The 24696-nt window shown below is 43.8% G+C and overlaps 1 protein-coding gene across 1 annotated transcript in view; it reads right to left on the bottom strand.

Annotated features, from left to right (window-relative positions):
- The window catches only part of LOC120823681 (protocadherin-16), a 66510-nt gene that overhangs the window by 4443 nt on the left and 37371 nt on the right, over positions 1-24696 (bottom strand). Inside the window, exons 3-20 of the mRNA XM_040183876.2 lie at positions 13337-13525; positions 12421-12652; positions 12048-12284; positions 10605-11633; positions 9747-9934; positions 9561-9657; positions 9098-9255; positions 7015-7864; positions 4548-4787; positions 3672-3797; positions 3294-3503; positions 2322-3188; positions 2102-2215; positions 1809-2020; positions 1369-1520; positions 1044-1174; positions 480-766; positions 225-366 (exon numbers count right to left, since the gene is read on the bottom strand). Coding sequence (XP_040039810.2) covers positions 225-366; positions 480-766; positions 1044-1174; positions 1369-1520; positions 1809-2020; positions 2102-2215; positions 2322-3188; positions 3294-3503; positions 3672-3797; positions 4548-4787; positions 7015-7864; positions 9098-9255; positions 9561-9657; positions 9747-9934; positions 10605-11633; positions 12048-12284; positions 12421-12652; positions 13337-13525 — 5461 coding nt within the window. The remainder of the gene's footprint in view (positions 1-224; positions 367-479; positions 767-1043; positions 1175-1368; positions 1521-1808; positions 2021-2101; positions 2216-2321; positions 3189-3293; positions 3504-3671; positions 3798-4547; positions 4788-7014; positions 7865-9097; positions 9256-9560; positions 9658-9746; positions 9935-10604; positions 11634-12047; positions 12285-12420; positions 12653-13336; positions 13526-24696) is intronic.

Raw genomic sequence — 24696 nt, forward strand, 5'->3', positions numbered from 1 at the left:
TCTTCAGCAACACATCTGAGGCAAATAACATTAAATTTAACTTTGAATAACTTTTAATGAACGAACTGATTAAATATGTTGGCGAAGGCTGTTGCAAATATGTCCAAACCCCAAATGCGCATCCAAGAGCTTTAGGGGATAACATTTTCATGACGGGTAATTAAGCGGAGCTCTGGTAAGAGGACAGTTCTGAACAACTATAAATATGCACACGGTAATCGTACCGTTGCTTGGGTCGATGTGGAAGACGCTCCTCGTTGAAGACATCACTCTGTAGGTTATCTTCCCGTTCTCTCCAGAGTCACGGTCAGTGGCTGTTACTGTGATGACTGGACTGCCTGCAGGGAGGTGCTCTGATACAGTGACCTAATAAGAAACACACCATCCATATGAAAGGCACATACCCATGAAAGATACCAATAATTCTCAAAAATCTGGTGGTATATGTGGATTGGTGAGGACAGGTCGGGCAGCACTACCTGATACGAGTCTTGAGTAAAGGTCGGTGCGTTATCGTTCACATCGTCCACTAGCACAGTGATGTTAGCCTCGCTTTGATGCACAGAGTCAGATGAGCGGACAGTCAGAGTGTACCACGTCCTGTCCTCGTAGTCCAGAAGGCCAGTCAGAGACAACCCTCCTCCATAACGATGAATTCCAAACACGCCTTGGATTTTTGCGTCGAGGTGTAGCGTGTAAGAGAGGGCCGGTCCCGAGTCAACGTCATTTCCCGTTACTTGGGTAATAACTGTGCCCATCAGAGTATCTGTGAGACAAAATATTGCAGAGGCAGGAGAAGAAAACATTTAGGTTGCAGCTGAAATAAAGAAGAAAAGAAGTAAAAGAAAAAAAAGTCATTATTGAGAAATATCCTGTTCTTGAAAGCCTTGATCGAATAGACAGGAAATGAAGAGAGGGACTTGGCAATAGCCAAAGGGTCAGACTTTTCTCTCTGAGCCTCAATGAGTGAGCTGCCAGGGAGTGTGATGCGAGGCTTTATGATAAGCTCGCCCCGACTAACTTCCTCTGTGAAGCTGACTTACCCTCGGGCACTCGGATCTCCCGATGCAGAGGAATCATGGGACTGTTGTCATTGAGGTCGATGACAATCACAGTGAGAGTGGCCGAGCCAGCCAGCCGCGGGGTACCCCGGTCTGTTGCCGTAACAACGAGCCTGGTAGCAAATAGTGAATGTCAGTGTTTGAACTTTGACTTTTATGAATCTGGTTATGTAATGATTCACCCGCCCCCCACCAAGATAAACAAAATAATCCTTAGAAGAGTTTATGAATGTAAATACTTTTCAAAAATAATTTACATGGGACGATGAAATAACAGTCAAAGAGGACAAAAAAGAGAAAAACTGACTTGGTTTGGGTCCAGATCTCTCTGTCCATTATGGCTGCAGTTGTGATGCTGCCGGTCAGTGGGTCTATCTTAAACAAGCCGCTCATGGATGATGACCTGATGGAGTACGTTACCTGACCATTTTGTCCCTGGTCCAGGTCATCTGCAGAAACCTGAGAAAAGGACCAACCCATTATGAGAAATGAAAATATGTAGTTATTTGCAGCAGCTGTTGCAGTGTAACATGAACAAGTGAACAATAAAGGACTTGCAAGTCAAGAGTGAATATAAATGGACCTGGCCACATGGCACAAATTATTCTGGTATATTATGGGACAATGACAACATATGCAATTCAACGTCATTATTTCTCTACACTGCTGAAAAAACGCCTGAAGCCCAAAAGCGTTACACTAAAGACAGCCAACCATAATAGACGTGTGGAGGAGAAGCTACTGCACCTGAATGATGGGAAAATCATAGCCCTGTGCCTCTCTAATATAGGCCACATAGTTCTGGAGTTCAAAGCGGGGCCAGTTGTCATTGATGTCCTGCAGGATCAAGTTGACAGCCATGTAGGAACTGGAGGAGGCTGTCTCAGCTTTCACCACAAGGCGGAGTTTAGGGGCCTCCTCAAAGTCCAGTTCTTCAGATCTCTGGACCCATATTTCACCTAATTCACAAAAATAACAATGAGTCACAGTAGGTTTGGAAAGCAAGGTTGTATATGGTATGCTGGCCTGCCTGCACTCACCCGTAATGGAGTTTATTCCAAAAGATTGCATTCTGTTTCCACTGAAAAAACTGTAGCTGATACCAGTTTGAGAGCCATCGGGGTACTTAGCCTCAGTCTGTGTCACTACTGTGCCTGTAAAGGGAAAAACAAACTTGTTTAAAAAGTTTACTTCTCCTTGTCATTACCATATTGCACGTTACCAAATTCACAAGTAAAAATATTTGTATCCCATATAAACCTTTTGCAGCGTTCTCTTGCAGACTGACGTCTCGAGCCGTGCGGGAGAAGCGAATCCCTCTGTAGCTCTGTTCCTTGATATAAATGATCACCACTCCCAAGGAGGATTGAGCGGGGTTTCCCTGATCCATGGCCTGAATTATCAAAGTTCTCTGGCTTTGGGTCAGAGCCTGCAGCCTCTCTGTGGCCTGGATGTCTCCCGTCAGGGAGTTGATGGTGAAACCCCTCACAGGGTTGGCGAAACGATAGAACACAGAGCCATTTGCACCAAAGTCCTTGTCTTCTGCCCTCATGGTGGCCAGCACGCGGCGGCTGGACACGGTGCTGGCAGAGATGTTGACAATAAGCGGGTCCTGGATGAAGTAGGGTGCATTGTCGTTCACGTCCTGAATGTGGACGGTCACCTGAACAGTGGAGTTACGTGGGTTTGCAGGGGAGGAATCAGTAGCACACACGCCAAAGGTGTAAGAAGCAGTTCTTTCTCTGTCTAGGGGCGCTGCTGTGATGATGCGTCCTGTGTCCTCGTCTATAATGAACATGCTTTTGGAGCCGCTGCTCAGAAAGTACAGCACCTGGCTGTTGGGGCCTTGATCCAGATCAATAGCTTTCACCTCTAGGACCAGCGAGCCGATGGGAACATCTTCCGAAACGTCAGCAGTGTAACTGCTACTCTGAAACTGAGGGCTGTGATCATTGATGTCCAAAACAGTCACCTCAACCGTAGCAGAGCTGCTGAGTGGAGGTTGGCCCAGATCCTGAGCCGTGACTGTCAGCGTGTATCCGGCCCTCCTCTCTCGATCCAAAGACCTCGAGGTGGACAACACACCAAACTGTCCGTCCATGAGGAAGTCACCCAAGGGATCACCATCTGCAAGTAGAGTGGCAAAAGAATTAAAATAATGTTAAATCATGGGAGCAGTTGAGAAGTCTCATTTAGACACTGAACGGTACAACAAACAAAATGCCAATTCACCTGTAATTTTGTAGTAGATTACCCCGCTATCTCCTGCATCCTTGTCCGTGGCTTTTAGAGTAAAAAGAGGTAATGTTTCTAGGTTTTCGGGCACCTCTATTCTGTAGTAGAGTTGTCCAAAGAAAGGGGCGTTGTCATTCTTATCAAGCACTCTGATCCTCACTGTGGCTTTGGCATAATTGGGAGGAAGGCCTTCGTCTTTTGCATAAACTGTAGGACATGAAAAAAACAGAGAAGAACACATTCAGGATAAATAATGGTGACTTTAAAGGGCTGAATAAAATTGGCATTTGAAAAGTTAATCTCAAATCTTTAGTGTCTCAAAGTAGTCATCTTAGGTTTTATCTGTGATTGTGGACATCCATTGGAAGGCAGTACCTGTCAAGGTGTAGTACTCCCGAAGCTCCCTGTCGAGCCACTTTGAGGTAGTTATTACGCCTGTTCCTGGATTGATGCTCAAACCCTCCTCTGAGATCCCCCCGTATGTCACCTGTCCATTGGTTCCTACAGTGAAACAAACATCGTGGAAAAACAAAGCAAATGTAACCAAAGTTAATTCCTATAAATTAATAAATATTTGGACTTTTGGGGATTTTACTTGTTAATGGTGTGCACACCTATAAGTTAGTTTTGCAGTCAAAGCGTTTTGAAACCCTCAGGTGTCTGGGTGCCGGATTGCGTGCTAAAAGAGTGCCTGCTGGCAACCTCACCTGTTTACTTCACTAACTGCTTTTGGAGAGAGTTTATAGTCATTGCTGTCTTCTGTTTTATGTGCTTCTAACTTAGTCTGAGGTAATGCACCCTTTCTTTTCCCACCCCCCACCAGTTAGCCTTCAGTTAAAAACAACCGTTAACGTCTGTAAATTGACTACAATCAACACGTGAAGGCTGAAAAGAATTAAAGGCCTTTCCCCCCCATCTTGATTGATGATGCAGCACAATTTGAAATACATTTAAAAAACACACACACAAAGAACACACAGACATATTTAGATAATTAGATGAAAAGATTTAAACTTGTGAGCTTAAACCAGGCTTAATTTAGCTAAAGCTTCAATCAATTTCTATAATAATAATTCATCATTTTACCTGTTTAAATTCAAAATATAGTTATCTACATCACATGCAAACAAAGGTCATGGGAGTTAGATGTCTAAAACATTAACTTTACAACCATTCAGTTTTAGTGTCGGGATTAAAGCTAGAACCTTTTAGATTTAAATGTACCAAGTCAGTGCAGGCTGCAAGTCTCACCTTGATCCAGATCAGAGGCGGACACCGTCAACACACTAGTTCCTGGTGGCTGGTTTTCAGAGATCTGGGCTTCATACTGGCTCTCCTCAAACCGGGGCACCTCATCGTTAACATCAATCACATGGACACACAGCAGCTGACTGGACGAGCGTTGGGGTGTCCCATGATCCTCAGCGGTTATTGTGAGGTTAAAGACGTCCTGTTCCTCACGGTCCAAAGGTTTGAAAATAGACAGAGAGCCTGTAGACGGATGAATCGGGGTTGAAATGTGAGGAGAGGTTTCCTGTGTGTGTGTTTGTGTTTCTGGGTGGGTGTGCTTCATTATGGCCCAAAGGGCAGTTACACACGACGACCACGGTACGAAACAATGCTCATCGCAGGCAACAAAACATGCCACCATTCATTGTTCATGGTGTGTAGCGCAGTGATTTAAAAAGCGTGTGAAAAGTTGCCGTGTGAGGGCAGAATCAGAGTTAATCTCCTCCAAAACACACAGCTTCGCCCACCTGAGTGCTACCACCACCACTGCTCCAACAGCCCAACAGTCTGGCCACAGTTTATGAGAGTTTCCATTGGAGAACGCCGCAGCCATTGAAAGAGAAGCAGTAAACACACGCTCTAGACACGCAACGGCCAGGCATGCCGTGCACTGTAGAAATTAGGAAACCCTTGCCTTTTCATTATCCTGCCCTTGGAGGGTTACGCTTGCATTGATTCAATTTCGATTTCATACTTTGAAATGAGTTGTAGCCTAACTGTTAAAGAAAGATGTCGAAGGCTGTTTTTGTTTTAACTTTTTTGTTATTACTTTGTGTGTTGGTAGGTCTCACATAACTTAACCAAAAGACCTTAATCTGGAAGGAGTTACAAACTGGAATATTTTTTACCAATTTTGATTCCTCCTCTGATCCTGCCAAATCCCTGGTCACTGATAACACATGCACAGTAAAAAAGATGGTAACAGAAGAAAGTTTTTATTTCGGATATTTGTTATTCCCGACATTTTAACCCTATCTTGTTTGTGGCGCCAACCGTTTGGATTGCTGTGTGAGGGTTGGCTGAGGTTTCTCAGACAAAGTAAAAGGTTTTCTTTTTTATATGAAGAAATAATTTATCATCATTTGATGGGTACTGTCTTTTGCAAGAAATCAATCCACCATATCAACGAAATGAATAATCGCCCCTCTGACAATGAGCGATGAGAATGTGACTATAAACCCCTAAGAATAGTTTAATACGGATCTCTTTTGTGGTCAACTGTAATGAAAACAGAGAGTGCAGATATGATACCTGGTCTCCAGGCGCTGACCGCAAAACGGGAGCAAACCAGGTACTCAGAGGATTAACTCCGTCAGTATTCTAACAAATAATCAGTGTGCACGAAAACACTTCAAGATGGGAGCACATTCAGGGCTGAAGCAGAAGTGGCATGCATGACAGGCGTTGAATGTTTCCATCCCCGAGCTGCCCTAAAGGGCGTCCCGGTCGACGACTTGAAGGGGAAGGCGGAGCCAACGTTGACACGTGTCTCAAACGCCACAACAAAGCCCACAGGACCAAATAGCCCAAGGTCAACGTTGACTAAGTGAAAGAGCCTCATGCAAGCACACAAACACATGATGTGCATACCTACATACACACACAGACACACACAGAAACACGTGGGTACACACAAACACGCGTAACTGATCCCTTCTCTAATGGTTCCCAGAAGCCTGAGCAGGAGGTTCTTTGGTCTTTCATGGGAATAGATCCACAATAACAGATGATAGGTTGTATGTGTGTGTGTGTGTGTGTGTGTGTGTGTGTGTAATATTTGGCAGGCTGCTCTGTCTGTCTGGCCTCCAACTGAGAGAAATAAATCATGAAAGGTGAAGCAAGAGTTGTGCAGCAGTAAGATTTAAGAAGAGTATTACAAGAATTTGTGTGTGTTTGTGTAGCAGGAGGTTTGGTAATTCGGTTGTGGGCTTTGTGGAAGCACATGGAAATGTACGTACACATGCCCTGCATGTGTGGAATTCCGAGGTGGCACAATTGATTAAAAAGCCCATTAAAAGACTTAAGCAAAAGTTGACAGATGCAGATTTGCTTGTCTGTTTAAACTGAAAATATTTAAAAGTAACATGGAGATTTGTAAGACATAGTAATTCTTCAGCACTGTGATTCCCAACAGTTGCTAGAAATAGAAAAGGCTGATCATTATAACATTATTGAAAATGAAAAACCTGAAGCAAAAAATAAGTAAAGATCCATGATTTCAAAACCTTTCTTCTGGTAATATCCTTCAAATTAACTACAAAACAAAACTTCTAGAAAACGAATCAGAATCAGACTTGACCACCAGAGAGAACACTATGATTCACCAAATCTTGTTTACTAACATTTTTGTTCAAGTGATCTGATCCTAAGATGTCTGATCTTGGCAACTATCATCATTTGCACTGCATTGGCACAAGGCTGGACTTACCCGTGTTAGTGTTGAGGCCAAATGTTCCCCCGGTGTTGCCTGACTGGATGCTGTAGGTCACTCTGCCATTCTCCCCCTGGTCTGCATCTCTGGCAATGACATAGAGCGCCACAAACCCCACCGGCTGGTCTTCCATCACGCTCACAGCCGTTGGCGAGCTGAACACCGGCGGATTGTCGTTCTCATCGGTTACATACACCCTCGCCGTGACAGAACCCCAGCGCCTCTGGCTGGCGTCGTGGGCAGAGTCTGTCGCCTTTACGACCAGCATCAGGTTAGGCGTCACTTCATGGTCCAGCTCCCGGCCCAACGAGAGAACCCCAGTGGAAGGGTTGAGGGTCAGCAGGCCGGGGGCGTTTGGCCACTGGTGAAAAATGGAGTACGTCAGCTCGCTGTTCGGACCACTGCCGTCTTTATCTGTGGCCTGGAAGGTATAGACGGAAGAGCCGGGCATCATGTTTTCGGAGATAACGATCGTGATGGGGTCCTCGGGGAACTGAGGGGTGTGGTCATTGCTGTCCTCTACGTTAATGTCCAGGTGCACCAGGGTACTGCTGGGATGGGCCTCGGAGAGGTTATCCACCTCAATCTCCAGGGAGTAACGCGCGTCTCGCTCATAGTCAAGAGGACGAGCTAGGTACACGTTTCCGGTCATACGGTCCACAACAAAGGTCCCATCTCGGTCCGTACCCCCTACCACCGTGTAGGTCACCTCCCCTTCTTCAGGGGTTTCTTCTCTATCGGGAATCTGGACTGAGCCAATAACAGATCCAGGTTTGGCCTCCTCGACAGAGTTGAAGGACATGGAAAATGAATTGGTCTGAGAAGTTGGTCTGTTAATGCTGAGAACCTGTATTGAAAAAGAACAATAGAAGATTATTTGAGGGACAGAGCTAAATAGCAGTACATTGTGTGTGCCACTTGGATGCTTTGTGGTAACTTGAGTTTATTAAAGTCCATTCAAAGTAAGATTTAGTGGTTTTGGGGCAAAGCAAATAGAAATTGTGTCCTCGCTTGTACTTGTACATGTATTCACTGGGAACAAATTAAACCCGTTACAATGGGCTTTATAGACAAGTCTAACAGCTAACCTTAATCACACTTAATCTTATACTCGCTGGCAGGAAAAATAATAGATGATAAAAGCAACGCAATCAAGAGCAGGAAATGGTAAGAGGGTTTGAATCTAGCACTCATACTATCTATAGCTTTACGCTCCCTTTGAACATTATTACTTCTCCGCGTTGTATGAAAAGAACACCATTAGTATCAAACATGACACATTCCAAGCTGAAGGCGTAATCGAGAGTCTACAGAACACTTCCCACAGTGAGTTGGCAAGCAAAAAACTATGCTGTGTTTGTTGTGAAATCTTACACGACAAGCAGTAAATTGTTTCCATATTAGATGAAAATGGAGTGTTAGTATGGCTATTGCTCCATCCGATCATTGACGTAATTTTAAAACGTATGTCTGAAGAGACGAAGGAAATTACAGAAATGCGTCAGCAGGAAAGAAAAACACTCCTGTATAATCCAATTAACGAATAATTCTGAGTTTCATTATTTTGTGTTGGATGGGAGGAAAACCTGAAGCACCCCTTAATGGAGCTGTTTATAGGGCGACTTCCTGGAACCTGTAAATCAATGTACCTCCAAGGCTTCTTTCATTGTGTGCCTTTTCTTTTCTATATTAAATATGAACTGAATTACTATCAATGCTGTGTTTTACGTGAGTTTAGATCTGTGCTGCTCATTGTAAAAATGGCTACTGTATTTAAAAAGTCATTGAGTAAGACCTCATCAGAGCCGTCTACAGCTGGCTCTCATCACAAGCCAGCTGGGAGCATTTGATTCAGACCCACTTTTCCATTTCAGATAGAAATTTCCCTTTTGAAAAGTCACTGGGGAAGAAAAAGGAATGGGATGGGAGGGATGGTTGTCAGAAGTGAGGCTGACGTGTCTGCCACTGCTCCGAGGGGCCCAAAGAGATAAATCCTCTCAGCCCTCGAGTCTATTCTTTGATATTAAATAGGTGAGTAGTGAGAGTGTTTGTGCTGGCCGCACTCCAAGTAAAGTCTGACCTGAATGGTGACGGGGCAGGAGGTGCTGCGAGGGGAAGGTCCTCTGTCAGTAGCTGTCACCGTCAGGGTGTACTCGGCCCGCTCGGAGTGGCTCAGAGGGGACGCTGAACGCAGCTCCCCAGTGTTGGGGTTCAAAGAAAAACGCTCGGCTCTGGGACCTGGGAGAGAGACAGTCCCAACTTAAACTCTGGACCATGTTGAAGCGAAACGCCCTTTGTGTCACGTCACTGAAGTGAATTAAAACATTTTACAATATGTTTACAGTATTTACACACAATGACACCAACCAATCCATTGTATCTATTTAAATATCCTACAATACAGATAGACCTTAACAGTGTCCTGACATGCATTATTCCGTTACCTCCTCACTGAGTACGAGCACTTTCTTAAAACATAAACATGTACAGCATTTGCATGCATATATTGCATCTCTTGCAGGTTTGAGTACTCTCTTTACTACCTGACAAAGCGTAGAATACAGTTCCATTCTCCCCTTCATCGGGATCTTTGGCCTGTAGCGTTCCCAGTAAAACCCCGGACGACTGACCTTCTGTCACCTATGAGTTAAAACACAAACAACTGTCAACAAGGACATAAAAGAAAATGAATGTTTCGCCTGTCTGCGCTTGAAGTGTCGCGGCATCACCTGTATGATGAGATGTTTGCCCGCTTGGCTGTGGATGAAAGCAGGGTCATTGTCGTTATCGTCCAGGACGGTGATGAATGCCGTGCCTGTGGCGCTGCGAGGGGGCGAACCTCCGTCTTGAACCACCATCACCAGCTGGTAGCTCGACTGCTGCTCTCTGTCCAGAGTAGTCCTTGTACTGATCTCACCTGGGGGGTGGAAGAAGGAGGTGGATGAGAGGGATTTCATGCCGAGGCACCAGGCCAGAGCACTGGAATAATGATGAGACTTAAGAGCCAGCAGGCTCTGATCAATGCACAATGTGCAGCTGTACGTCCACATGTGCCCAGACACAAAGCTGAAGGCTGGCAGACGCTGTCGCGAGTTATAACTCACGCCAGAAAGTAGTTACTAATCAGACTCAGAGTCTACGCCCACACACTAACAGGCTCAGCAGGCCAATTTGAGCCCATTAAGATGCTCAGTGGTACTGTCACCGTCATCTGACTAATTTACAACGGCGGAGAAGAGGCAACTACAGCCTCGCATCTTTTAGAAATAAATAAAGAGGCAATAAGCTTTTACACAAATCATTCATATTTTCAATGACTCAAAGTAATTCTTGCGGAGTCACGACAGGATGTTGATGGAGGACATTTGAGATCCACCGACTTCCTCGGTTATTTTTGGCTAAATCTGCAGGGGAAATAAAATGAGCAACAGCTTTGGGGTACACTGCCTAAAATTGAATCTAGAAGGTAATCATCGTTCAGCAACAATTTTTCCATTGATGCCTGCTGTGTTCTTCAAGCATCTCTCTCTTTGACCAACATTTAAAACCCTTAATTTAGCAATTAGTATATCACATTTTCAATTAACCTGTGTGGGAGTTAATCTGGAAGTGGCGATCAGGGTGCAGGAATTGGTAGCTGAGGCGTCCGTTAGGGCCACTGTCCCGGTCTGACGCCGTCACATGACCAAAACCTGTTCCCGCGGGCAGGTTTTCTCTCGCGGCCATGAAGACCCTCTCCTGTGTCAGCCGAGGAGAGTTGTCATTCTCATCAGTCACCGATATCCGCACTGTGGCACTACCCGTCTTCTTCAACTGTCCATAACCTTGGCTGGCCAGCACTGTTATGAGATACATGTCCTTGACTTCTCTGTCTAGGGAATTCTTCACAAACAGCCAGCCACTGTCTGCAGCAATGCCAAACCCTGCAGCATCTCCATCTGGACGAAGGCGGTATGCTAAGGGACTGAGGTAACCGGAGCCTGAGGTTTCTCTGTTCAGAGCCCTGACCTGCAGGAAACGCGTGTTTATCGGAGTCCCTTCTTTTAGCTCTACGCGGTAGGTGAGGGTGTCGAATACAGGTCCCTGATCATTCTCGGCCTGGACATGAACCACCAGCACAAAGGTGGCGCTAAGTTGTGGCACTCCACCATCCTTGGCGATCACCTGTAGGTCATAGCGGGGAGCAATCTCATAGTTGAGGCTCCCCACCAATCGGATCTCTCCATTGCTGCGCTCTATGCTAAAGGTCCTCTGGATTCCACTTGGAGAAGAGAGGTCAAAGGTGAGTTGCCCATTAACCCCAGAGTCTCTGTCCTCAGCTTGGACACGATACACCACCGTGCCCATTTCTGTATGTTCCGGCAGCAGCAGGGACTCGGAGGACGAGGGCAGGAAAACCGGCGGGTTATCGTTGGTGTCTGCGATGGCAATGTGGACACGCGTGTGGCCAAACGCAGGGGGGTTGCCACTGCGGGCCTGCACCTCCAAATCAAGAGCTGACTGGTCTTCGTGATCCAGTGGCACACTGGTCCTTATGGCCCCAGTGTCAGGGTCCACGGTGAAGTAGCCCCCTGGGTCGCCAGAACTGATGGTGTAGGAGATATCTCGAGAGGTGCCTGCAAAGGGGGAAAAAGATGATGAAAACCAGAGACAAGTCCTCATGACCCTGGAGGCTGCACTAAAAGCACTGAAGTAACTGTATATTCTAAAGATGTTATTTTTCAGTTTTCATGACTGTAATAGACCGCTAAATACGCAGAAAATGAATGTAAAAACACAGTTGTGAAATGGTATTTTTGATTTATGCCATTTCAGAGTGTATATAGTGGCCCAGCGCCTGTTTCTACAAGTGGTACGGGAAGCAGTAAAGAAACTCGTACTCAAGCTTAATGCAGTGTTACTGATGAATGTATTCTGAACTTTTCAGTCCGGGCTGTGGAACTCAAAAAATGGGTGTCTGTGAGTGAGTCAATATGTCGGCTGGTCAGAGTGACAAAGAAGAATAAAGGGCATGTGTTTGTTGTCCCCACCTGTCTTAGTGCTAGCCTGGACGACGCCTACGGCTGTCCCCCGCAAGACGTCCTCTGATACAGAAAAGTGGTACTGAGTCTGTTCAAACACAGGTGGGGCCACCAGCCCCGCCACCACGCTAATGTTGACCCTGGCACTAACGAGGGCAACCAGGCCGCCACCGTCCTGCGCAGAGATTTCCATGGGGATCACAGAGTTGGCCTTCCCGTAGACAGACCGAGACAGGGAGATCACTCCTACAAAAGTGAGTGACTCAGGTTGAGACAAACATATAAAAACCATGACATGTTCAGACAAAATCATTCAACTACTTAAGTAGCTAAAAATGTAAACAAAAATTCAATATGCTGGAAGGAACTGACTTGTGCTTACCTGTTTCTTTGTTGAGAGTAAAGTAAGGGGAGCCCCCTCCAGGTACTGTTTTGTATGTAATTCTGCCATTTTCGCCTGAGTCCGGGTCATAGGCGGTCACTCTGACGACAGACGTCCCAGGAGCGCTCTGCGTGCTCAAACTGACAGCGTAGCTGACTGGGTAGAAGGCGGGTCTGTTATCGTTAATGTCGGCCAGGTCTACCTTTACATAGGCTACTGAGCTCAGTCCGCCCTGTGGAGGAAACAAAAAGCTCTTTTGTTATTTCTTCACATACATTAAATCATGAACAGGAATAACACACCTGAAAGCAGGATTTAGGCCACATTAACAGCGAAAGTCAGTAAAAGTAAAAAAAAAAAAAACAGCAGCGAAACCTGTTGAAATTTCAATGTGAAATTCCCTGTAGGGTTGTGCAGGGATACAGATTGATAGTTTCCCTCGGGAAAGAGCAATATGTCATGACCCATGGAGGGTGAGAGGGCCCGCTGAAACAGAACAATCTGTTTTATAGGCTTTTCATTTGTAGAAAATACAGTGCAGGCTTTTCATTTGGACCAGGTGGCAAAAAACGAGGGAGGCGGCACTCCGACTTGTTAAAATCTTATTGCCTTGACAGTTTGGGGCATTTCTCCTTCTGATTGCTTTAACATGGCTGCAATAATTTTCTTTCATTTTAAACCTTTTATTTGTTAAGTACTATTTGGCAAGTGAACAGGAAATACTCTTTTGATTAAGCCTGCCAGGGAGAGCCATTCAAGATTTTTACTTGGCAGCTCAAATCAAAAAGTTTTTCTGCACAGTTGGCCACGTCTCTGCTCGCCCTACTGTACGCAAAGCAAGGCTGCTGTGTTTATAGGATTACTCTGTGGCTTAACGGAGTCATATTAAGCATAATGTCAAAATGCGGCGGCTCACCCCGTCCACTGCAGTTACAGTGAAGTCGAAGCTGACTGGCCCTTGATCTCTGTCTAGTGAAGCGCTGGTGCAGATCTGGCCAGTCTCCTTGCCAATGGTGAACTGAGACGGAACCACGCTGCTAACGCCAGAGCCAAGCGAGTAGGTGATGGAGCCAAAGGAGCCGCCGTCTGCATCTGTCGCAGTCACCTACAGAGAGGAAAAACATGCTGTTAGTTACACATTCCAATTTGGATTTATTAAGTTGGGAGGGAAATATCCTACTGTATAAACTCAGCAGTTTCCACACTGATTAATAATGCCCCTCTAACGCTGCAGCAGATCAAATCTGAATATATCATCAGAGGGACGTAAGTGTGATGCAATCAACAAACTGAAACAAGAGCGCCAGGTGCCTTCTGAAAGCATCCATGGGCCTGGACTTTGTTGTTTATCTCGAACTCAGCACGAGCCAAAGGCCCTTGTCAAAAAGGGGCTCCGAGAATAAAATAGGGTGGCGGGGAGGAGGATGACTTCAACAGGCTCCTGGCGGGCCGCCAGCAAGGAAAATTGCCTGCTTCGGGACTGGCGTCTGTCTGCAAAAGGACAGTGACAGAGGCGGCTGCGGAACAATGGGATACCACACAGTACGCTTCGGTGCATTAGACCACGATGTAATATCCCACTTGCGGTCTGGTTTTAATAATGCCGCAGATCTACAGAGGGCTGCGGCTGTAAAAGCAGCTCACAAGCCATCAGCCAGGGAGCTGACTAAATTACCACACAATCTCCCAAGGCAGCGCAAGAGCAAATACACCATTCAGATCGGGCCCTTGGGTACCAGCAGTATAATTGTTTGCAAGTGTTGGCGTTGGATTGCAGTTTGACAGAGATTACAGTCGGGCTGAACATCACAGGTTGATTAGAATTCTCCTTCCTTCTATCTTTTCTAAATGGATCTTTTAAGGAAAACATTAATTGTAAGAAAGAAAAGAAGAAACAACTCAGTTCATGCTCTGGTGCTCCGAAACATAGCGGGAGGGAGCCTCCTCTCCATAAGACAGAGTAGTTATCAGGAACGTGACCAAGAAAAATAAGGCGAGCCTTGCTTATCATCAAGAGCTGACTTTTTTTTTTAAAGATGACATCGGCATGAGTACGAATAGATGGAAATCATTAATTCAAGTCGATGAGGGCTCGGCTGCTACGCCTCTTTCCTGAGCAGATGGCAGACGGGGGAACTCGGCAGAGAGCATGCTGCACACTCTCGACTGTAACTCCTAACAGAGGGTGAGTAGTGTGTAGGAGTGAAGGAGTTGTAAAGCTGGCAGAGATGCAAGCCAAAGAGAAGAATAATAAACCGCATGAGGAAAGGGGAAACCAAGAGCAATACAAAAAAAGCCACTCAAACTTCTAACTTCTAAGGTTGCGTCTTACTGTGATATTTTATCATTTCGCTGGGTGACATTTATAACAAACCCGCAGCTTCATATCTTTGTTTACTTTCACAGTTGTGTGATGAGTGTCAGCTGGAGGGAAAGGGTAGAGTATTCCAATAATACCTAATTCTTATATATATGCAGCAAATATTTCCAATCAGATCGGTAGGGGTATATTTCCCCCCATTGTGACTGACCCGCGTGGCAGGCATTCGGTGTACAACTCCATGTTGGTTTCCATTCAAGCCACAACCACCCATAAAACATTAAGTGTACCCACATGCATTTAAAGAAAATCCAGTGTAACAAGCCTCATTTTATATTTATGATACAAAACCTGGAAAAGGGAATAAAAAAAAGGATTTTCAAAAAAAACAAAAAAAAGAAGATGGAGAAAACGAAAGTTTCTTTTGGTGGGGTTGGAGTCGGACTTCTTTTGAACTCTATGAAACCATGAGGACCCACAGTAAAACGTACTGCCGTGTTCAAACGTAACACGCAATTACATTACTAGTGAGGGTTAAAAAGTTTAAAATTACAGTGAGCAAAGAGACGGGGGATAGAGTGATGGGTACGCCATGAAATGAATGTGCTCCAGTACTGCACAAAGTGCTGAGGATATTTGGAGGATATGTTCCACGAGTTAAGTGTATGCTTTTTTTCTTTTGGGGGGGAGGGTTACTGTAAGGTAATAAAACCCTCACATTTGCATAAATCCTAACCACTGTAAATCGAATGCCTGGAGTGATCAGTCTATTTTGGAATTTGCAGAGACAATTTCAATTCCACTCTCATTTCTGAGTTAATAGCAGCCTATCACTGTCATCTTGCTGGAATGCAAACTTCTTTGTCAAGGAGATCATAATTTGTCAGCCACACATATTAAAGGAAATATAAGGCCTTATGCAACTTAAAAAATGAGCAGGACAATTAGGCAAAAACCAAAGCATGAAACATGAAGAGATGAGGATAACAAAATGTGGCCGCTGGCGTAGAACATTAAGATAAATCCGCAACAAAGCCAGTATAAATCTCTAAAGATAAACTAAGATTCTCACATAATCTGCAATAAAGGAAGGAAGTTGCTTGGGATATTGCATTATGCGGCAGTTCAGCAGAAGTCATCCATCATCCCCCTTTTCTTTTCGAAATTGTTTTTTTTTAACGTAAGTCTTTTGAGAAACATATATAGTCATGCGTACATTATGACTATTGCCTCCTTCACATCTGCATACTTGCCATTTGAGGAAAACAATTGCTATAACCAACAGCGTAGTTTAAGATGGGCCAGTCATGATTCTCCCAGCACTTTGTTGTCTCCATGTTGAAACTAGCCGCCTCTCTTTTTGTATTTCCCACTGACTTTATTACGCTTTCTAGTCTCCATTTCTATTCCATTACAATTTCAAAAGCAGGAGTGATCTTAGATCATCAGCAGCAGCCAGCAGTATTCTCTCTGCACTATGTGTGTGTGAGTGAGGCATGATGGGAGCTGCCTTATCAGCAGGGGAAAGGCAACGAATCTAAAGCCTTCTTGGGCACTCGTGGTTCTTCCATCAGATTCCAGGAGCCTTCTACAGAAGACTTTCTGACTGACTGTCCAATCATGAGAACAGAATTCACAGGAGAGAACATGCCTTTATATGTTTATGTTGAATATGTTCAGATGGAATAATGATCCTGATTCTTTTGGATGCTCCAAAGTGTTCTGGCCCACTGTGGTCAGAGAGAGAGAGCCAGGCCTGGAAAAGAACAAGCCTAAGATTTAGGTGCTTTCTATTTTTAGAGTTGTATTTCATAAATGGCCAATTAGAAAGTCAGAAACTGGCTTTCTATTTTTTGTTCTTATATCTTTGTGAAAAAGGCGAAAGCACACATGTTAGCTTGCCCAAGCTACTATGTCTCTATAAATCTTATATCATTGTGGAGGGCACGCAAAACAGAAAGGGAAAGATCTTGTTCAAAAAACTGCGTGCAAATAAATTATGTAGAGTCAAAACCAATGAGGCCAACAAGGGGTGAAATGGAGGCAATGTGGTTTTTAATCAAGCTCCTCGTATTTTATATTTCCCAGTCAAACAAATCTGTCTTACGTAGTCCTTAGTGAGACCAGCCAATCAGCACTAAACCTCTGCCAATCCAAATAGGCCAGACATGACGCGGTGAGCATGTCAATGTTTGCCAACTAGGAAATTATCCCACACATCAATCAAACTTCGCATGCACTCCTCCTCTGCCGCATAAGCAAAGACACCAACCTACAAACACTCATTCTGCACTCTGACTACAGAGTGTCTCTGTATCCACCGGGAGATTTGCGAGACTTACTGCATAGACGTTAGGAAAGCTCCACTGAATTGAGAGATTTCAGTTGACATCTCTTAGATGAAGGATAAGGTATCTTAAACTTTAGTAATGTCCCAATTTCTGTCAATCTGATCTCAGATTCACAAGATCAAGCCCAATCATTTGCCTTTTTTCTCCAAAAGTGGAAACGCTCCACGATCAATTAATCCTGTACTAGCGGGATTTCCACAAAAGAAATTACATATAGGGTCTGGTAGATTGATGGGGTGACATGAAGATCATTAGAGAGAGCAAAGGCAAAGAGCAAAGTGTGGGCTCAAAGAAATCAAAAGAGTGGGCGAGCTGCAGAAACCTGGACTGGGAGTTGCTTTGAGCTTTCACAGCTGGTGTGAAGCCGTGCACACTCCTTTCCCTTCAGTGACCTGGCATCACTTCTGAGGACAGGAGAGATGAGGAGAGCGAGGCACAGACTTCCTTCAGGCCGCATTCACTACTTTACTACAAAAGCAGCAAACAGACGGGATAGAGACTTTGTGTCCACCACCACATTAAAGGCGCAGACAGAGACGACTGGGGTCCGGCGGAAGGAAGATGCCCACTCACTGTTGACGGATCTATCCAGTTATCTAAATATTTCCTCCACAGACACAGTATTTCATTGGTCTGCATTCCAACCATCCATATGTGAGAGATTATGATGCTAAGGAGACAAAAAGCTGATATGTTCACGGCATAGTTTTATACACATGCATGGTTTAAATGGTCACATGAAATACTAGCAAACGGTGGCCTGTAATATCTGGCTGCTTTGTATACTAAATAGATACTTTGCTCCTCCTCAAGCTCTGCCTGACTGAAGGACTACTGGATGCTTTGCAACACTCTTTTGTGGTGTCAAAAGGAACTTTGCCTGTGCGGTGAACATGACATAGAAAAGAGACTTTTTCTTTCTTCTTTTTTTTTCTTGAAGGAGCTCTGCTTTCCTTGCTAATCCATAGAATTTTGGTAATAATATTACATTTGAGTTTTAAGCCTAAAACATCTTTGCCTGCAAGGAGAAGCAACGACTTCCATTGCAAAGAGAGGGAGTCTCACTTTCAGCTACATGCTACATAAACACAAAGCCACGTGGTGGAGGCGGGGCCAAACCATTTACAATGTTATAGACCATGCAGAAGTTTGAAAAAAGTCTGTAGTTCCCAAAGCTCAGTAAATTGTATTCCTCCAGTACCCTGCGGTGATGACAATCCAATGGCTTTTTGTCCAATGTTTAGAGAGTTTGTATGAGGATTCCATTGGCCGGTTGTTTCACCAGCCTGCCCAGAACATGTATTTCAATATGGATCATGCCATGCGTAAATATCGTGGTTACATCCACAGACAGAAACGTTCTGATATGTTTGAAATTAGCTAAATTGTTGTGGACATTAATATCCACAGTGACGGAAATCAAGCCAACAGTTCCAGAGACACAGCGTCTGCTGCCAGTGTCTGAAAAAGCAATATGTTGATCTGAAAGAAACGCAAGACAAAAGGCCACGAGGTTCCAGGTGTTGAAGCGTTGAATGGAGGGCGACACCAATGTGCTTCACCCCCCCTTTATTGTGGATGATCCTCTATTTGCTTGGTAGCAAGGCATTGTTTGTGGCCTGACAAACAAATGCTGTTCAAAGGAAAGGCTCAAATACAGCAATGCATAAAATCTTCACATAAGTTCTTAATTATTATTTACATAATTTCTGTTGTAAAGATTTCTGATATTTGAACAGCAAATATATGTTTTAATTACAGACCAAGCAGTTATGTAGAGCTGTATTATTAGCAATTCAAATGCACAAAAACTCCTTCAATATACCTGCGTGACTTAACATGAAGAATCTATTCGTCAAGAGCTTTCTCCATCCAGATGTCCATTAAAATATATCTGCTGTATTGAGGGTATTCCTGTGAAACACCATTTAACTGTCGAGGTCAGAAACCATCCACTAATTTCTCGCAAAATATACAGTGACGTGCCAGTTGCTATATAGTCATCCAGAACCAACCTTTCACTATGGCAATGAGTTCCAAGCGTGCCTACAAGGCTAATGCGTGGACCAGACTAGAACTTTAGACGAACACATTCATTGCGCTGAAGAATAAAAATTTAAACAGAAAATATTTCACAGTACATTTTCCAGAATTATATGGTCTTGACATAACTCAGCTAAGTAACTTTTGGCTGCCTTTGGAGAAACTAAGCAGCTTTTTTTGACTGTTATGAAGAAAGAAAGCAGCATTTTGCCAAGCCTATAATCCCAGCAGGTTTTACCGTCCTATTTTCTTTGAATGGGATTGTCTCAATTCAGGACATAAAAGAGCCACATTCTGACACGAGGAGACAAGAAAGGTATTGATTTCTATGTCAACAAGGTTCTCAGGAACTGAAGCTCGGCATCTTTCTCTGTGTAGTTCACTGACATGAATGTGGAGGACTTGGGTTAAGGGTTCTCAAACTGTGGGGCGCGACCCTGTGGTGGGTCGCAGTGGTATTTCAGGTGGGCGGCATGGGAAAATTCTTTTATTTCAAGAACTATATTGAGCACTTATTGCGAAAGTGAAAAGTGCACGGAATGCTGTGGCCTCTCAAAACTAAATAGAAATCAAAGCTGAACATGAATTGAGTGGCTGTATCACATGCTACACTGTTTTGAAAAGATTTGTATTGGAAAGCAGTCTAATTGCAGCTACTAATGGTGATAAATATATATATATATATATATATATATATATATATATATATATATATATATATATATATATATATATATACATATCTGCATTGATTTAGATTTTTGTTTTGTTGTTTTGTTTGGACAGGTTGCACATTATTGTTATTAACTTGAAAATATGTTTACTGCAAAACAGGATAAATACAGCCACAATAAACTATTTTCTGCCAAACATGTATTATGTTTTGCAGAGATTCAACTTTATTTGCATTCATCTAACCAGATGGTTGTACATTTTATTTGTTTTTGGCAATCTGTTTTTCTTGAAAATGATTTTTTTATTCCATTATTTGAAAAAACATAGATTGTGGAGACACAAAGAGTTACTTCAATAAAAATGCACAGTGTACATATTTTGTTGGAGCGGTGGGACGTGAACATATGTCTCTCTGCAAAGTGGGTCGTGACCGAAAAAGTTTGAGGACCACTGGGTTAAGGGCAGGTTACCCATAACGCCTTACCAACCAACAGGTCAGTGTGCAACAGATGGGAGGTAATATAGCAGAAAGGGATTTAATTGCAGTGCTGGAGTGCAGACACAGGACGGGATAAAGTTTCTGTCTCTTTCCTTTCCACTCTCACATCACTCACCATAACTACTACACTGCAGGGAAAAGTCAGTCAAAACATTGTGAGTTTCTGTGTGTGAAGCGGGTAGTAGGTCAGTGTTTTGGTTAATCCAATTTGATAGAACATCCATGTTAAGAAACATCATGCCAAAAGGCCCTTTTCTAAAAAAAAAATACATGGCTATTTTTAGTTATGCAATACTGTATATGCAATGTGTAGAGTAAAATGCAGTTAGGTTGAGTAATAATAAATACCACTAATTGAATAACACCATACGTTTCCAACACAAGACTGAGTGGTGTTTTAAAACGTAACTCCTTATCAAGTTGCAGCTTGACATTCATTATTATTTGATTGATTGAGCTTCCAGCAGCCGGTGGGGGGGTCTGTGTAGTGTAATCTGACAACATAAGACATGTAGGATCTTAAAAAAAGAGTACAATTCCGACTTGCCTCAAAATGTTTCTCAACCTGCCTGGGTTCACCACACGTTTTTGAAGTCTCGCAATACTTAAAATATACGCAGGCACCCTTTGTAGTTGGCAATTTAAGAGTTGTGACTAACTTCAATTGTTGGAAGTTTTTTTTTACTTTCATTATACTTTCTTTTAAAAATGAGGCATCTGTCTGTAATCTAGACGTTGCATCTGGGGATGGTTAAGCATCAAACCACTTAAGGAAATAAGGTTTCCAGAAAAAGTAAAATGAGCATAGAGGAGAGATATTGTGCTGCTAAAGGTAGTGCTATTCAAACTGAACAGACTGGAAACTGCATTTAACACCAGAAAGGCAAAGCTGCTTCACGAGTTATCAAGCTATTTGCGTGGGCTAATTGATTAGAAATGATTTAAATAATAATAAAAGGCCCCACTGGGGGCAATAAGGCAGTGTTCTATAAAGGGATTCTGTCCGTAACTTGAAGGTGTTTTTAAAAGCCCTCACGAGAATATAATAGTTAATATTTGATATGAGCGATGATCTCAACAGGTAAACTTAATGCTTTTGATTTATAGCTCCTGTTGAAAGTCTCCCGAAGCAAACTACAAAACATACAGTAATTTAATTCTGAAAAGGACATGGATGGAAAAGGTCAGCGGGGGGCCCTGGGAAAGGCCTGCATGCCAGACATAATGTGCAGCATTTGCCACCTCTGACAAATTCTTCATTCACAAAATCAGGGATAATTCTCAATGAAGGTTTAGTTTTGGTTGTAAAAATAAATATGACGAAAAGCCCACTGGTAGTTTAAGCGTACCGGTGTGTGCGGTGTTAACCCTGAGCCACCTGGAGTGACACAGGCAGCTCAGTAAACCATCTGAGAGGCTCCTGCTTAACACATTAGCCTGTTTATTTTTTGAGGAACAAAGCTGTCATTATTTTCTTATGCATGCTGACCACTAATTAACTAACGGAAAGAAAATAAGGACAAAATTGCTGGTTTGACAATGAATGATGATTTTGAATGACAATCTCTACACAACATGTGGAGGCAAGAGGATTTAAAACAAACAAATGGCTTAGAGGCGCTCGGGGTAAAATTAGTTTGCCGTTCGCTGCGTCGCAGAAGTGGAATTCTAGGTGAAGAAAAATGACTCATGATTCATAAAACGCTCATTTATACCACGTTAATGTATGCAAATGCATTAAGCTGAAGTACAAGAAGAGACACAATAATTGATTCTCACTCGATTCCACATCAGGAAACGATGCTGACGGTCATGGCAAAACCTCTTAAGTGACTTCCAATAAACTCAAGAACAACACGATGCCTCCAGTACCGTCAGATAAACGCCTCCGAGAGCTGCGCAACATCCGGTGAGCGAGTTAATCTGATGGTAGACGCTCGCTGCGCAATCACTCACACGAGACATCTACCCGGGGGGGAGGTGACCTCGCATGAGGCACTAGTGGCGTCGGGCCTGTCGGGCTCTAGCATGGCTCCGTCTCACCACGTCGTTCCTCTCACGGTCATCCAATAGCTGCGCTCTGGTCTGCTGAGGCAAGCCAGACGGCGGTGGATCCCAGGGCCTGGGTGGGTGGGAAGGGGAGCTAATATGAACCATGCCTAGTGTGTGGGGGTGCCGGAGCACCGATGTGGGCTATAGGCCAGTGCTTCAGCTGCCTGCAGTGGGTGGGAGAATGCCCACTGAGCGCGGCATGCACAAATACAGCGCAGATGCAGTATCAGAGCCAGATTGGACCCTGATTCCCAGAGATCCGCAGGGCTGTTTGATGAGGCGAATGGAGAGACTCAGAGATTGAGTCTGTCCTCTCTTCGCTGTGGGCCAGGTCTAGAGTAAAGGCTGCCACATTCCTGTGATCAAGCTGTCTTTCATTCAGTACATTTGTGATCACAGCTGGCTACCAAGAACATTGCACTCATCAATAAAGAACTACTGGAGACATATCTGCTTGAAGCCTCTGGGAAACTGTAAATTCTTCATTTTCACATGGAACCTTTTCCTCCAATAGAGACATTGCAAAGCAAGTACCATGCAACCACTTGCTAATTTTATCTTCTAGTGGTCAACTCGGAGTAGCCGCATATAACCGCTAATATTGAACAACACACGGAAGAAATCAGAATTAAGTTGATAGTTTGGCAGACCATGAAGCAGAGCTTTCTTTTTTCTGCTTTGATATTATTTCTATGAGGATTTCAATTTGCATGAAGAAACTGTACTGCGAACACAGAATACAGATGCTCACTATGCGGCACATATGGACGGACATGTAGGCACAAATACACAACTAGAACTCCCTTTGTGTACATTTACTGTACAGTGTTGCCCCTGAGGCAGAGCTGGGATCAGCCGTTGGAGGAAGATTGTGATGGATTGGAGAAGTTTGCAGCGGATGGAGCCAAATATGTTGCGTGGAAAGAAATCGACTGCAGCTCTTACTAAACTGTACTGAAAAACCTTCATCTTTCAGAAGACAGGAGCTGGAAAAAAATGGGCAGCTTCCCAAAAAACACTGACATTTTTAGGGGGATTCATTTTATAGTAGAAGTCACAGTACGGAGGCGAAGTTTATTGACATTTGTGTTGCCATTGTAATTTCATTCCAGCTTGCTGGAAAACAGTAATTAAAAAGATGGTTTGGAAAGTACTGTGTCACTGTGTTCTTGCTTATGTTGGAGTGTCTAGACCTGTCTAGTTGCCTGGGAAGACCACACAAATAAACTTTCAACGGGAAGATCTTCTTTATTTGCAAGTCAAGCATGAAGATTGTTTGCCAACCCACAATAAAGGTCTTTCAAATTGCATTTACTTTGTGTTTATAATACATCTTTACTCTTGCATTTTTGATTCGACACTGAAATGGTTTCAGTGACAGCGTTACACAGAAAAGATTGGCACTTGAAAAAGCCTGACAGAGCCTCTTACGTCAGCGTGCGTCTGTAAATGAATCAATGCATCATCGGCTGAGTGCTTACATGTTCTCTATAGGAAAAGAGCCACAGCAATGTGACATTTCACATCATTACTCAGTTCTCACCCTGGACGGTGGGCTGCTACCCATAATGATGGAGTTGACATACTATCCTGCCGTGATGTGGCTTGGAGGCAATTTAACTGGACCACTATCAAGCTGCCATGTGGCACCAACGTTACATTTAACTTTAACTTTGTGAAGAACTTCTTCAGCCGTTCTCATTGCAGATCTAAAGACTCACTGTAACCTACTGTTAAATGGTTGAACTTGTTTTTTCCTGTAAAATGAAGGCTATGTATTTACACATGTAAAGGAATGCATGTTTAACGCAGTAAATCCAGTTGCTTACTCTTCTTCACCCATGTAAATGTTCAAGCATATTGCTAAACGCCTCCTGATAAAAACAGGATGTTTACAACCCCCACGGCTTTACTGCGCTTTACCCGTACATTTATGAAATCCATCCAGAGAAGAAAATGTAACCGACCTACTTTCTAGTGTTGTTCGCGGGGAGGGAAGAGATGGTGGGGATGGGGGTGAGTCGGGTCATTAGGGTCACGAGGGCCTACTAGAACCGTACACATAAACACCCCCTGTCACTGACTGATAAACACTGCAAACAAATGAAGACTGCCCAGGAAGTGTTCTGGCGTGCACACGGCCTCTCCAATAAAGTCTGTTTAATTGTAAGCCAAGTCCCGGATTGAAGTCCAGCCCGGGTTCAGACGTGAGTCGGACACACGTTCTGCTGATGGAGGCGGCCTGCTGAGGCCTGAGTGTCTGTTTGGATTGATTCCTTTTGTTTCACCGAGTCACGTAATAGCAAATCAACACAGAATACTCTGGAAAAAAACGA

The sequence above is a fragment of the Gasterosteus aculeatus genome, chromosome 1 (genome assembly GCF_964276395.1).
Source record: "Gasterosteus aculeatus chromosome 1, fGasAcu3.hap1.1, whole genome shotgun sequence".
Lineage (NCBI taxonomy): Eukaryota > Metazoa > Chordata > Actinopteri > Perciformes > Gasterosteidae > Gasterosteus > Gasterosteus aculeatus.